Here is a 14,611-nt window from a genome sequence, read left to right as displayed (position 1 = left end):
ATTGGGACAAAGTTCCAACAGGGATTCTCTAATCCAAATTCTTTTATAGGGTCATAGTGCAATTTAGGTTAGCAAGTTAACACTACTAAGGAAGATTAAGTGGAAGCTGTTGTTTAGTGTCTGTTTCCCTTGCTTCCTATTTTATCTAACCTATAGAAGGATAAGGGACCCCCAATTTTCCCATGGGTTTATCCAAACCTATCCAGCCTTCCCAGCTCAGGCTAAACCCACTCTCTCTTAGGCATCACCCCTCTTCACTGCAGCTCTTCTTTTTTCTATTGTACTTACTGTCAGAACCATTCATTTGGTACATTATCATTGACTTTGTGTCATCTTGTAATTAATTTCTTAGGTTAATGTTTATCTCCTCCGTGAGACAACAAGCTTCTTAATGGCAGAAATTCTGTCTTAAACTTCTTTAGTAACACAAATAAGATCTAGCACCATTGAGAAAAAAAAATGTTCAGTAAGTATCTGGATGAATTAAAGTTAAGGAGGAAGGCAAGAGGTGATAGAAGGGAATCAAATTTCTCACTCTAGGTAGACAAGTGGGTGTTGAAATTCATAGTATTCTAGATTTGTCTTTATTACACTCCTGAACTAATTTTTAAAACAAATTTCCCTATGAAAAAGAAAGTGTTGGGGCGCCTAGGAGACTCAGTCAGTTGGGCATCAGACTTGGTTTTGGCTTAGATTGTGATCTCATTAAAAAAAAAAAAAAAAAAAAAAAAAAAAAGATTGTGATCTCATGGGGCATGAGGTCAGGCCCTGAATCAGGCTTCATGCTCATTGCAGAGTCTGCTTGAGGATTCTCTCCCGCCACCCCTCCCTCCACCTCAGGTGAGCACCCACTCTCTAAAATAAATCTTTAAAAAAAGAATAAGAAAGTGCTACTGTCATTCAGGATATATCAGACATCTTTGCATGGAGGTCGGAGACATCTGGATCAGAGCACCAAGATATATAGCACCAAGAATATACAGGCTCCCAATTCTTTTTTTTCTTTTTTAAAAAATTTTTTTTTTTATTTCTTCATGAGAGACGCAAGGAGAGAGGCAGAGACACAGGCAGAGGGAGAAGCAGGTTCCATGTAGGGAGCCTGATGCGGGACTCAATCCCGGGTCTCCAGGATTACACCCTGGGCCGAAGGCAATGCTAAACTACTGAGCCACCCAGGCTGCCCCAGGCTCCCAATTCTATCAGAAAACATACATATATCTATGTCTGAAAGAGTCCTGAAGACCAGAGTGTAAATCCCATTGAGCAGCATTAGACAGGGTCACTGACCCTTGAGCCAGTGGAATAGAGAACCTGAAAGGCTTTCCCTGAATGACAGTGCAAGTTTCAGTCTCCTTTGCCGACCTGATGGTGTTAGCTTCTTAACAAGTTCAATGAGAACACCTGGTTCTGGTGGTAGAAGTCTGCATTTGGTGTCAGAATACTCAGAAACAAGCCTGAATCAATTTCAATAGCAGGTATTTGGGGCTGTGAGTTGCCCCCACCATACTCTAGTAAGGAAGAACAGGACAAGTATTATATAACTGAAAGATGTCTTTGGACAGTAATGAATACCAAAACCTGCTATTTAACCACAAACTATGAGAGTTTGGTCTCAGAGGTATCAGTAGGAGCTACTTTATACTACCCCTTACCTAATAACTCTGACCAGAAGAAGGTTATCTTTCCTAGAGCTCAAGGTACATTCAGCTTCTCAAATTCATTTATTTTGGGACCTTAATGCTAAGTAAGTTATTGACTCTGATAACTAATTCCAGCTGGGTAAAGGATGTTTGGTGAGATAGACAAGATAGTTTCTTCCTTCTCTGGTCATCAAATGGCCAGCCCCAGAATTCTTTCAGTCACTGGAATTCTCTGCTAAAAAATAAGACTAAAGAACTATGTTAAAAAAAAAAAAAAAAAAAGAACTATGTTAAATTAAAATTGCATCTAGAACTCTAGTCCTTCAGTGTTCTTCTACTAAAAGGAGATGAAGACCAGATTTAGGTCTTCAACTTTCATTGTATTTAAAAGGTAACCATGTTATTAAAATGATGCTTAAAAATGATGACAAAATCTATGACCCAGTAATTCTACTACTGGGAATAGTAACAGCCGCTAAAAGTCCTTAAGTGTTTACTGTGTGCTAAGGCATGGTGCTATGCACTTTCCTTAAAATATCTTATTTGACCTCACGAAAATCAAATAAGGTCATTACTATTAATTGGCAAGGTGCATAAAGGGAAGCTAGGAAACTAGCATGAAACCACACATTGGTAAGTGACAAAGATGGGATTCAACCTTAAACTGACTAGACTCCAAAGCCCAACTTTTTTTTACTATCACCCAAACTAGTCATATATGTATCCTTGGGAAATAACCCCAAAATACAACAACTTTAGGAATAAAAGACTCAATGACAGCGGCACCTGGGTGGCTCAGTGGTTGAGCGTCTGCCTTCAGCTCAGGTCGTGATCCTGGAGTCCTGGGATTGAGTCCTGCATTGGGCTCTCTGCCTATGTCTTTGCCTCTATGTGTCTCTTAGAAATATATAAATAAAATCTTTAAAAAAAAAAGGCCCAATGACATATAAGTATAATATGGTAACCTGAAACATACTAAATACATAACAGCTCAGTGGAAGCAATTCAGATTACAGAATAGTATGTAAGCATTAAAAATATTTTTACACATTAACTTTAGTGACATGGGAGAAATTTTATGCTATTAGTAGAAAAAGCAAAGTAAAAAATTTTGCAGATAGTAAGATCTCAACTATGTAAAAAATATATCTGCACATGGAAAGATTTAAATTTACCGCTATAAAAAAAAGACAAGTTGTAGATCATATATATACTATAGCATGGTCCCATTTATGTAAGTAGTCTCTGACTCATTTTAAGTACTCAATAAATATAAGCAATTATTATTATAATGAACATATACTACTTTATAATCAGAAAAATCAATGTTTATTTAAATTATAAGCTTAGGTACTAAGTTATATAATAAATAAAAAGTATATTACTTCAGAAAAATTAAATAACATATGCCTTTCTCTCCTAGAAATATTAACTTATAAAATTTTCACAATTATACAATTTCAGAATAAATACTTCTAAGTTATGAGAATCAAATAGGACTGAGAAATGCAACACTTCCAATCATCTAAGGTATGGTTATAATCAGCATATTGGACCACAGAGAGCTGAGCTGATTACTAGTATTCTTGGAGGGTAAAGCCACAGACAGAAAGGCAAGATTGGAGGTGGTAATTCAAGGGCTGTGATGAACAAGCAGATTCTCTTGATCAATAACTCATATTGCACCAAAACCAAGGTTTTTGATGTTCTTTTCAAGAGGTAACCAGTAGTTCCTGGGTGATGCAACAGAGACATATAGAATATGAAATGAAATTAGGGATATATTTTAGCTGCAGTTTTTAGGTAGAATTCCTACACACAAAACCCCACCAACGACTTAATTTGAATAAAAAATGGGCAACTCTTACAACACTGTGTTAACTATACTTTAATTTCGAAAAAACAGGCAACGCTAGAACTTAGTTCCTCAAACTCCATAGGAGTCTCAATATCTGACTATATAAGATGAAATGCAAGGTACAGTTTTGGTTTACAATACACCAAAGAATAAGTTGAAACATTAAAAGATGAAAGATTTTTCCCTCTCCCTTTCTCCTGAGTATGTGCAACAAAATAGCATACCTGCCAAAGTAATAAAGAACACGAAAAGTACTGGAGAATTAAGTAGATAGGAGAAAGAAAAAAAAAACAAAAAACAAAAAAAACAAATAAACCCAACAACTTTAACTTTGAGGGAGAGTGGTCTCTTTTTCCTGTACTGCATCCATTGTACAGGATTACAAAACAACCATGCAAAGAAAAGAGTTTGATAAATCCAGGTAAGTTTTACCTGTGTCTTGCCCTATCAGCCCATTGCAGTACATGGCATGTCGCTCAATCTTTGTGGGTGGGAAGCCTTGGTCACATAGTGGGCAGGACACCTGGGTACTGGATGAGACTGTAGAAATGGGTATTTCCTTCTCAGCATTTCCCCTGTTATCAACCTGAAGAAAATAATAAATGGTAACTGTAATACCTTTACTTTATAAAATACCTTTTCCCTCAAAGAACTGCAAGAAATTCCATCCCATATTTCATTTACTTTCAGAGACAAAACTGAGGTGTCTGAGTAGCTCAATAGGTTAAACCTCCAACTCTTGATCTTTGGCTCAGGTCATGATCTCATGGTTGTGACACTGAGCCCCACATCAGGCTCTGCGCTGGGCATGGAGCCTGCTTAAGATGCTCTCTCTCCCTCTGCCCAGCCTGGCCCTGCTTCACCCTCAATGTATGCTCATACTCAAATAAATAGATAGATAGATAGATAGATAGATAGATAGATAGATAGATAGATAGATAGATAGATAAAACAAAACAAAACAAAAAGACAGTATCAGTTTGCCAAATTCATGTCTGAAGATAAGGAGATACACTAATATAGTTTATACTTATTCAGAACCTATGTAGTATACGCTAAACACTCTGCATGTAATACTCATTTAATCCTCATAGTAATATGACAAAATATTAACATAACCTTACTTACACAAGAAGAAAGCACTGTTCAAAACAGTAAAGCAACTTGCCCAAAGTTAGCAAACAAATAAGAGGCAGAGCTGAAATTCAAATCAAGGACTATTTGGCTTCAAAACCTGAGGGCATTCTTCTCTACCAAGCTCTTAGGTCAGTATGCTGTGTCTGCTGTGTTTCAAACAATCTACATTTCAACAGCATGTCAAAGAAACTTTTTCGTATAAATCGTATAAAAGAACTGTGAGCACTACAAGTGATTTCAAACACAAGGAGTTAGGAAACACAAGAGTTCTAAGCAAAAGTAGCACAATTAAAATTTAAGACCTAGGGCCTCAGCTTAGACCAGTAAGACATACTGTATCTTCTGTTTTATTTGTGACTTTTGGATTAAGAGAGGAAATAGAACAGAACTAAGGCCCAAATTTTTTTTTTTTTAAGACCCAAATATTTAAGGCCCAAATATTTAAAAGTCCTTAAGACAATTCTGCTGAAGCCATTCTTAACATCTTCTCTCTTACTCCTCTCAGTGTTTTATAATCACCATTTTTCCTATAGTTTCCAATGTCTAAGAGGCAGTTTTATTTTACCTTTACAGGTCAGAGCCAAGAACTCTGCAATGATTAATTCAACAGTATGTATGAGCACTGCAGCACTTACTACTGCCTAACACTTGCTTCAAAGGACAGCATGTCCTAACCAATCAATGTGAAACTGTCCTGCATAGCCCTGCTTCCATTTAAGAGCAAGGAACACCTGATCTGTTGTTATGCCTTACTATGGGGAAAAAATAAATTCGGTTCTGGTACAAGATCAAAACAAGACCAAAACTGGAATGGGTAGATAATCTGAGCTCTGAGGCAACTGGAGTTTCTTTGATTTAGGCCATCCCTAAAATCTACTGCTTGTGAATGTGATCCAACAAAGGGAAACAGGCTATTTAAATACCAAGTAGAACAGTTTCTACAACTGCCAGAAAATGTTTTCAACTCACCTGCCTTTTATTTAAAAAGACATACTCTGAAAGGGGGGTAAGAAAAAGAAAGTTGAAATAGGAACTAACAGTGATTGAGTTCATTTTCCATACCACGCTTGGCCAAAGCATTTTTCATATCCATTGCTCACAACAAAAAACTGTCAGAGGGATCACTAGCTCTAGTATTACAGAAGAGGAAACTGACGTTTATTTGAAAGGTAAAGTAACCTGCTGATCACAAAGTTAGTAAGTAGACAATCCAGTCTTGAACTCAGGCTTTTGTGGCATCAAAACTTCAGTATTTCTATTCTACCACATTGCAGCAAAAGCAAAAAAGCATCCCTCTACTTTGTTGCTGACCCTGACAGATAATGGGATATTATCTGGTTCTATTCTTCTTCTCTAGAAGGTGGAGAAAGCCAACTGTGTCTGGAAGTTCTAGGTGTTACTTATGCCAAGTTTAGTCACTCAGCTTCCCACAAACCCAGGTTCCTCTGTTCATAAATCTTACAAAGAAAAGTTGTCTTGTGCATACAAAGCCATTTGAACAGAGGGGAGAAAAATTAATATACCCTAAAATTTGCAAGTAGTCTTGAGTTACTGAAAGTTAATGGCAATTGAGCAGTTACTTGGTATTCTAGAGTTCACTAAGCACAGAAACGTTATAGGACATGAATGTCACTGATGCTCACACCCAGCACTATATTCCTTTGTATTTATCACCAGCTCTACAAAATGCACAGAACGTGCCTTCACTTTTAACGTATTAAAGAGGGAGTAGTCTATTATTGTCTTATTGTGAATACAAGACCATTTCCAATTACATTCACAGAAAACCCAGAGGTTTCTGAAAATTTTTATATAAAGTTAAGATCTTTTTCAGCACCATTTAAAAGTTCTATTTAAATATTAACTACAATAGAGGACCTTCAAGAGGAAAATATATAAGCGAAGCAGCTTTTATTAGAACCGTGAAGTCACGGATTCAGTCTCTGAAGAGCTGATTCTACTTCTTTTAAAATACTATATAGTCATTTCTCAAAAGAGGTACTTGGACACTGAATCCTGATCTCTTAACAGTTAGTCCTTACCTTCTGGCCTCAAAAGAAACCTCACCTCAAGAAATGAACCAGCTGAAAATAAAAGTATGCCCTACCAATCACCAGCCCTCAGTTCCTCCCCCAGTCAGTTTATGTGTAGATTAGAAAGCTCTTTAGATCTTTCCTCTCTTTCCTTAGGGCTCAAACAGTTTATTTAACCAACTGACTAAGCCAACTGTTTGATTCTGAATAACTTCTATTAACTTTTCTGGAAAAGAAGATCTCTAACTAAGGGATTATCTCAGGCAAGATATTCAGAAAATATTATTTCCAAAGGAATCGGACCACTGCAGGATATCAAATCAAGAAGGATTATAGTTCTGCCATGCTATTCTAAATAACTCAAATACTGTTGAACATTCTCTGTCATTAGTAAGCTAGTATCATTGAGCAGCCACAATACATTACAAAGCAGTAAAATAATAACTGGTTCCACATGCATACTTGTGCCAAATCTCTATGTGTTTCATATTCTTTATCTAATTTAATCTTCAAAGCAATCCATTAAATAAGTTATTTTTTATCTCCATTTTACATATGAAAAACTGAAATTCAGAAAAGCATTCCTCTTCTATACTCCCTTAATGCCCTAGGGATCTTTCTATCATTTTACTTGTCAGACCACATTATAATTTTCTACGTGTCTGTCTCCTCCCGTACCAAGAACTTTTGAGGGCAGGAACTTTTTTGTTGTTGATCTTCGTGCCTCAAGAGTCTAAAATGAACAACTGGTACACAGTATACAAACTATAATATGTGTCAAATATATGAAGTGAATAAAACAATTAATTTGCCCAAGGTCATAAAATTAAGTGAGGGGGTTGGGATTCTTCTAATTCCAATGCTCAAGGTCCTTGCACTACACTATATCACCTTCCAATAAATAAGAAATTTTAGGACAAATGAGCTTATACATAGATTTCAAGATCAAGAGTCAACACCCATTATGATACAATCTTTGTGTTGTAAAATGTTCAGATTCTACCTTTCTAATAAGTGACTTGTAGCTAGAAAGTGATTATTTAATGACTTAAAAACTTCAGTATCTCTATCATCTTTTAATGGAAACAGAATTCTAAGACTATTTACAGATATCCACAGATACAAGCAAACAGTAACACTGAAAAGAGGACATTCAATGTGAAAAGGGCCATACAATTCCATCCATGTGATGTGTAGTGGTGCAGACATATACACTATAAATTCTAAATAGGGTTCATGCTCTTTGCCCCAAAGAACCGTCTCCTTTGCAATCATGGATGGGTAAGAAATCAGCCTTGATTAACAAAAGGATTGTAGGGCTTCTTCTATTAGCAATAATCGCACCTCGGATAAACCTCATTGGCTATAGTACTGCCACTACGCAAAGCTTGTGGGGCTTCTTCTGTAGTTAAGATGACTATGTTAATAACACTCTGTTCCCCATCCCCACTTAGAAGGCTTTGGTCCCACCTTGGGAAATCATTTTGACATTATCTAGCAGAATCTGTCCTCAATCACTGTTGCAGAGAGTGTCACCATCTTCCTTACCACCACTGGCATCAGGGACTCTTGGTCTGTCAGTGGTGACAGATCAGGTTCCAGGGAACTATGCAGCATGCATGATTCATGAAACCAGAATTTCTACCCAGTTACCTGCAATGCAGAGACTAGGAAAGGGATCTACCTTCTATTTTAAAAACTGTTTTAAAAAAACCTAGAGCATAAAAATAAGAGAATTAAGACTTTATTTTTAAATGCTCTGGGTAAGATGGCATACCAATATTTATTTCCATAGAAAAATGTGTTAAATTCTCAAGCTGCTTTTCAGAACAACTAATTTTAAAGATTCTGAATTCTTTTATAAAATTCTTAGTAAACTGTTTTTTCAGACTCAATATGATAGATATACATTGAAAATCGTAATCAGAAGTATGAACTTGCATCAACCACCTCTATATGTTGTTAGGAAAGGTAATACAGCAAATAAAAATCTGCTTATTTTTTCATGCTACTATCTTAACTTCGCATTTCTGATCATATGTAGAAATTAGGGCTGAAAGTTTGTATAATATAAATATAGTGACTTTCTCCAAAATTGTTCATTTCTGTTACTTATCAGTAATATAACAGAAAATATCCCAGACTTCAGAGATCAATCCATGTTCAAATTCTAGTACTACCATTATTAGCATTTTGAATATGAATGAATGACTCAAACAACCTAAGCCTCTGTTTCCCTAATCTATAACAGAAATAATAAAGCACAGTAAGAATCAAGAAATGGTAACTACTCCTATTTTTAGAAACAGTGCTGAACTGAACTTAACTGTAAGAATCCCTCTCTGACATAAGTGTCCCCAAAACTACAACCTTCTGTCACCTAAATCTTTTCAGCCAAGGTCAATGTTGCATCAGAGAGAGGATTATCAGCAGAAAGAAAACACTAAGAAAAACTATAGAGAATATTTACCTCCTTATCTGCCATTATTATTCTTACTTCATCCAGGATCTCTCTGCTACTTGGAGAGACTTCTCTTTCAAGGTCAAATGTTTCAGAACTTAGCTGTGTCTCTGTAATTTAAAAGGTTAAAAAGTCATTAAGTTTCATTTTGTATTTTCATAGTTTAAAAAAAAACAAAACAAAACACTTGTTTCTCCTAAAGCTTAGTGTTTAATGTTAATACTACAGTGGTAATACAGATCTAAAAAAAAAAAAAATACAGATCTAGTTTGTTTCTTCTTAAAGCTTTAGTGAGGCATAATTTATATACTACAGAATTCACCCAATTTTCAGTACATAGTTTGATGAGTTTGGGCAAACGTATATAATTTATATATGGTATTTTTTTTAAAGATTTATTTCAGAGAGAAAGAAGATAGAGAGAGTGGGATATAGGGGCACACAGAGAGGGAGAGAAATAATCTCAAGCAGACTCCCTAGTGACGAGTGAGCCCAACCCAGGGCTCGATCTCATAACCCAGAGATAATGATCTGAGTTGAAATCAAAACTCAATGTTTAACCAACTACACCACCTCAGCGCCCCAAAAATGTTTCATCTTGACTGTGGTGATTGTATGGTATAAATGATAGCATGTATAGGGTGTCTGGGTGGCTCAGTCACTTAACCGACTGACTCCTGATTTCAGCTCAGGTCGTGATCCCAGGGTCCTGAGATCAAGCACTGCATCAGCTTAATGCTGGGCGTGGAGCCTGCTTTTAAGATTCTCTCTCTCCATCTCCCTCTGTCCCTACTCCCAATCCCCTCTTCCACTCTTAAAAAAAAAAAAAAAAAAAAAGAAGATATAAAACATTTCTAAGCACCCCAAAAAATTCTTACGTACCCCTCTGCAGTTCCCCAATGTCTGGCTCCTTGCAATAACCAATCTATATTATGTTCTCTTTTCTAAAATGTCACATAAATGAAATCATATATATAGCGTGCCATCTTTTATGTCTGACTTCTTTCACTTAGTATAATGTGTTTGAAAAGCAACCATGTTGTTACATGTCAGTAGTTCATTCCTTTTCACTGCTGAGAAGTAGCATTCCACTGTATGGACATACCACAATTTGTTTATCCATTCATCAGTTAATCCATTAGGCTTCTTTTCCGCATAGTTCTGGTTTTAAAGTATATTTATTTTGACAGAAAACAAAAACATGCTAATGTGAGTTCCAAAGTTAAAGGGATGATTAGAGAAGACAAAAAACCAGAATAAATAGAAAATACATCCTAGACAAAGATATACCTTTCTTTAATATATTCTTTAGGCTGCATCTATTCATTCAACATGAACTCAACAAATATTTATGAACAAATTCCAGGCACCATACAGGCTACAAGCAATATGGAGATGTAAGATGGTGTCCCTCATAGTCTAGTTAGGAGTCAGCAAACTATAGCTCATTTGTTTTTGTAAATAAAGTTTTATTAGAACATAGTCAAACTTGTTTTTCTCTTTATTCTATGGTTGCTTTGTGCTAAAAGGCAGTGCTGAATAGTTTCAACGGCAGAGTTGAGTGGTTTAGTTCACAAAACCTAATATATCTACATAGTCTTTTATAGAAAAAGTCTGCCAACTTCTGGTCTAAATACCTATCACTTAATATAACAAACGAACAGGGATATCTGGATGGTGTAGTCAGTTAAGACACCAACTCTTTGTTTCAGCTCAGATTATGACCTCAGGGTCATGGGATCAAGTCCCACAGGCAGAGTCTGCTGTGATTCTCTCTCCTTCTCCCTCTTCCTCTCCCACTCATGCTCACTTTCTCTCTAAAATAAATAAATCTAAAAAAAAAAAAAAAAAAGGACAAAAACTATGTCAAAAAAGGACAACAAATCTGGAAAAGAAACTAGGAATATAAATCCAGTAAGTTCTCTCTTATCTACACTGTACACACCATACATCTGATACTTCTGCGCTTCACAAATACAATGAATGGCCTATGTTGGGCAAATAAAGTACCTATAAGATACTGAGGTATCTTCTCAACATCAAAGAGAGATTAAATACATTTCTACTGTTAATTCTATTTTAATATTTTATAATTTTTTTTTTAATTTTTTTTTTTTTTTTTTTTATGATAGTCAAACACAGAGAGAGAGAGAGGCAGAGACACAGGCAGAGGGAGAAGCTGGCTCCATGCACCGGGAGCCCGACGTGGGATTCGATCCCGGGTCTCCAGGATCGTGCCCTGGGCCAAAGGCAGGCGCCAAACCGCTGCGCCACCCAGGGATCCCCTATTTTATAATTTTTTTTGAAAAATGAATACACACATGCACACACACAGATTCTACCACCTTGGTGGAAAAAGGCTAACAGTGCATAAACTTCAGAGTCTTCTTTCTCAGGAATCCGCTCTACTTGCTACATAAGATGCTCCTCAATTCATGAATCATTTAATAAAACCAATTAAAAAAAAAAAACCTTCTTTGTCAAGTATCCCTGAGAGATACTAGCAAAAAAGACATTTATTTGGTCTGTTAGAAAATAAGAGCCACTTGTTGTTTGCACTACTACAATAATAAGTCTTTAAGTTTTCTGTGAATAGTTGAAATAGTTAACTATGAAGAAAAGAGAGCGTTAGCTCCTTAGAAATAAACAATGCGGGCACCTGGGTGGCTCAGTCGGTTAAGTGTGCCTTTGGCTCAGGTCATGATCTTGGTGTCCTGGGACAGAGCTCCAGGCTGAGCTCCCTCTGCTCATGCTCTCACACACATAAATAAAATCTTAAAAAAAAAAAAAAAAAACACAAAACAGTGCTAGGAGCACACACCATGTGGGCATAAGGCTATAATCCTCCTTCTTCAACAAAGTAACTCTAAAAAGATGTTATAATTTTGAGTATCAGATCCCTGGAACTTTCAGAAATGTAAGACAAAATAGATGGACTACTACATTCAATCTGCATTTCACCCATTTAGAACACACAGAGAATTCAAATTTTCTGGAAAATTTAGATTTTCTAAATTATATAGTATATATTTACAAAGAGATTCAAGAGTCTGGCTCCATGGAAAAGTAGTTATATTTTTTAGCAAAAGGAATAGTAATGTTACAGAGATCTTTTACAATCTCATTTAGAAGTGGTTTTTGTCAGCAAACAGTTGGGACTTAATAAGCAAGCTAATGACAGCAAGTTATGATCATAAAAGTTACCTAACCTTAGTCCTGAAGGGTCTGCTTTTTCCCCCTCTCATTAACTAGGACTTTCAAAATTATTGTATTTACAGGTTCCTCCTTGCAAGATCCCTGGGCAACATCACAGGCCATCATCCCAAACAGACTGAGTGACTTCCTAACAAGATGGCATAAGTCACAATCCAAGATGGGGACAAAATTTTCTTTTCACAAAGATAGCACAGCATTCTTGAGTGCTCCTGCTAAAATCAGAGCACTTGGTAGTGGAGTCTCTTAGTATCATTAGGCAGTAATCCAAATACATTTTATACAAATTAAGAAATCACTTTCAATAAAAAGCAACATAATTAAACTTAAAAATAAGTAAAGAAAGGCCTTTATGATGCTGCCAAATGTTTATAAATGTTTATAGGTCTTTCCTAGAATGTGTACACTAAGTTTATTAAGTCTCCATAGAAAAAAGTTGAAAGAAATCAAAATAAGAAAACTATGTGTCTTTCTCACCCTGACAGGTTATATGAGACTTAAGGAAAAATTAGGCATGACTTATGGTAGCATGAGTTCAACACTTACTGCCTAAAGAGTTTAAACATTGACAGGAGCCCCCCAATTTCATATGAATGAGGTTACTGATACATATAATGGACCCCACTTTTAAGGAAAGCAAAAAAGAAAACATAAGCTAAAACTAATTCCTTAAAAAGTAGTGGCTTAAATCACAAAATAGGGACGTCTGGGTGGCTCAGTGGTTGAGCATCTTCTTTGGCTCAGGGCATGATCCTGGAGTTCAAGGATCGAGTCCCACATCGGGCTCCCTGCATGGAACCTCTTCTGCCTATGTCTCTGTCTCTCTCCCTCTGTGTCTCTTATGAATAAATAAATAAAATCTTTTTTAAAAAATCACAAAATAATTCTTCATTTTACATAATGATTCAACTCAAGACTTAGACAATGTATCTTAGTTCATTTAAAATTATTTTGTGCTGGGCACCTGGGTGGCTCAGTCTATTAAGCATGCCTTCAGCTCAGGTCATGATCTCAGGGTCCTGGGACCTACTCCAGCATTGAGCATTGCTCAGTGAACAGCCTCTCCCCTTCTCTGCCCCTCCTCCCCACTGCTAGTGCACTCTCTCTCAAATAAATAAACTCTTTAAAAAAATAAAATTATTTTGTGTGGGGCATTTGGGTGGCTCAGTTGGTTAAGAGTCTGATTTTGGCTCAGGTCATGATCTCAGGGTTGTGAGATTGAGCCCCGCATCAGGCTCTCCACTCAGTGTGGAATTTGCTTCTCCCTCTCCCTCTGCTCCTCCCCTTCATGCTCTCTCTCAAATAAATATATATATAAAATCTTTTTAAAAAAGAAAATTATTTTCTTATCAAGGTGGAGGGGATGGGCAAAATGGGTGAAGAGGAGTGGAAAATACAGGCTTCCAGTTATGGAATGAGTAAATCACAAGGATAAAAGGTAGAGCAAAGGAAATACAGTCTAGAGTACTGTAAAAGCCTTGTAGAATGATAAATGGTAGCTATGCTTGTGGTGAACATAGCATAACATATGTCAAATCACTGTGCTGTATACCTGAAACTAAGGTAACATTGAGTATCAGCAATAGTTCTATTAAAAATAGGAGCACCAGCAACTCAGAGGAGTACCAGGGTGGCTCAGCAGGTTAAGCATCAACTCCTGATCTCAGCCTGGGTTGTGGGATTGAACTCTAAAAGTCAAGTACCATGTCAAGCACCAGGGCAAGCCCCACATCCCTGCATTGGGCTCCACATTCAGTGGGGGAATCTGCTTGAGATTCTTTCCCTCTGCTCCTTTCCCCCTCCAATAAATAAATCCATAAATAAATAATACATAAAATATTATTAGCAAAAAAATTTTTTTAATAAAAAAGTTTGGTGTAATTAAAACAAATTATTTTGTATGTCAAAATCTATTCATGTGCAGCTCTAAATGAACATCTCCGATACCCATACTAAGGTATACATGTCTTTTCATCTCTACAATTAACAAAAAGCAAAGTATAATACTTAATCAGGTTAAATGTCTTACCTGAGATTAAAAATAAGTCAACAACAGAACTGTGTACAAAATTCAATTTCTGGACTCCCTCTGCTATAAAGAGTGAATGGCAATGTAAAACTAGTAAAAGGCTCTCAGAAAAATCTGCTTAATGACAGGAAGATTTGAAGACAGGCCAATCTGGAGAACCCATAAGCCAAAATAGAGTCCTCTTCCCTCTGAATGTACAGTTACGTGCTATTCCTGATGCTTTGCTACCATCTCTAATGA

General features: G+C 36.4%; 1 protein-coding gene, 3 long non-coding RNA genes and 1 other non-coding gene across 11 annotated transcripts in view; 2 read left to right on the top strand and 3 right to left on the bottom strand.

Annotated features, from left to right (window-relative positions):
* The window catches only part of LOC140632206 (uncharacterized), a 51,373-nt gene extending 37,429 nt beyond the window's left edge, over positions 1-13,944 (top strand). For both annotated transcript variants that reach the window (XR_012029720.1, XR_012029719.1), the window contains exon 3: positions 12,408-13,944. This is a non-coding gene — a long non-coding RNA (uncharacterized lncRNA). The remainder of the gene's footprint in view (positions 1-12,407) is intronic.
* The window catches only part of UIMC1 (ubiquitin interaction motif containing 1), a 126,975-nt gene that overhangs the window by 31,164 nt on the left and 81,200 nt on the right, over positions 1-14,611 (bottom strand). For 5 of the 6 annotated variants that reach the window (XM_072824046.1, XM_072824051.1, XM_072824048.1 and 2 more), the window contains 2 exons: positions 9,139-9,239; positions 3,931-4,084 (listed from right to left, as the gene is read on the bottom strand). In XM_072824046.1, coding sequence (XP_072680147.1) covers positions 3,931-4,084; positions 9,139-9,239 — 255 coding nt within the window. Of the gene's footprint in view, positions 1-2,946; positions 3,374-3,930; positions 4,085-9,138; positions 9,240-14,611 lie in introns of those variants that run through there. The other variant, XM_072824050.1, reaches the window with a different exon arrangement.
* Positions 746-5,462, top strand: LOC140632203 (uncharacterized). Its single transcript, XR_012029716.1, has 3 exons — positions 746-840; positions 3,105-3,170; positions 5,209-5,462. It is a non-coding gene; the product is annotated as an uncharacterized lncRNA (long non-coding RNA).
* Positions 7,914-8,057, bottom strand: LOC140632837 (U4 spliceosomal RNA). Its single transcript, XR_012030505.1, has one exon. It is a non-coding gene; the product is annotated as a U4 spliceosomal RNA (small nuclear RNA).
* Positions 9,967-12,423, bottom strand: LOC140632207 (uncharacterized). Its single transcript, XR_012029721.1, has 2 exons — positions 11,789-12,423; positions 9,967-10,290 (listed from the first exon to the last, which is right to left on the bottom strand). It is a non-coding gene; the product is annotated as an uncharacterized lncRNA (long non-coding RNA).

This window comes from Canis lupus, chromosome 4 (genome assembly GCF_048164855.1).
Source record: "Canis lupus baileyi chromosome 4, mCanLup2.hap1, whole genome shotgun sequence".
Taxonomy (NCBI): domain Eukaryota; kingdom Metazoa; phylum Chordata; class Mammalia; order Carnivora; family Canidae; genus Canis; species Canis lupus.
The sequence above is the reverse complement of the archived record's forward strand: the minus strand, read 5'-3'. Positions and strand labels throughout refer to the sequence as shown.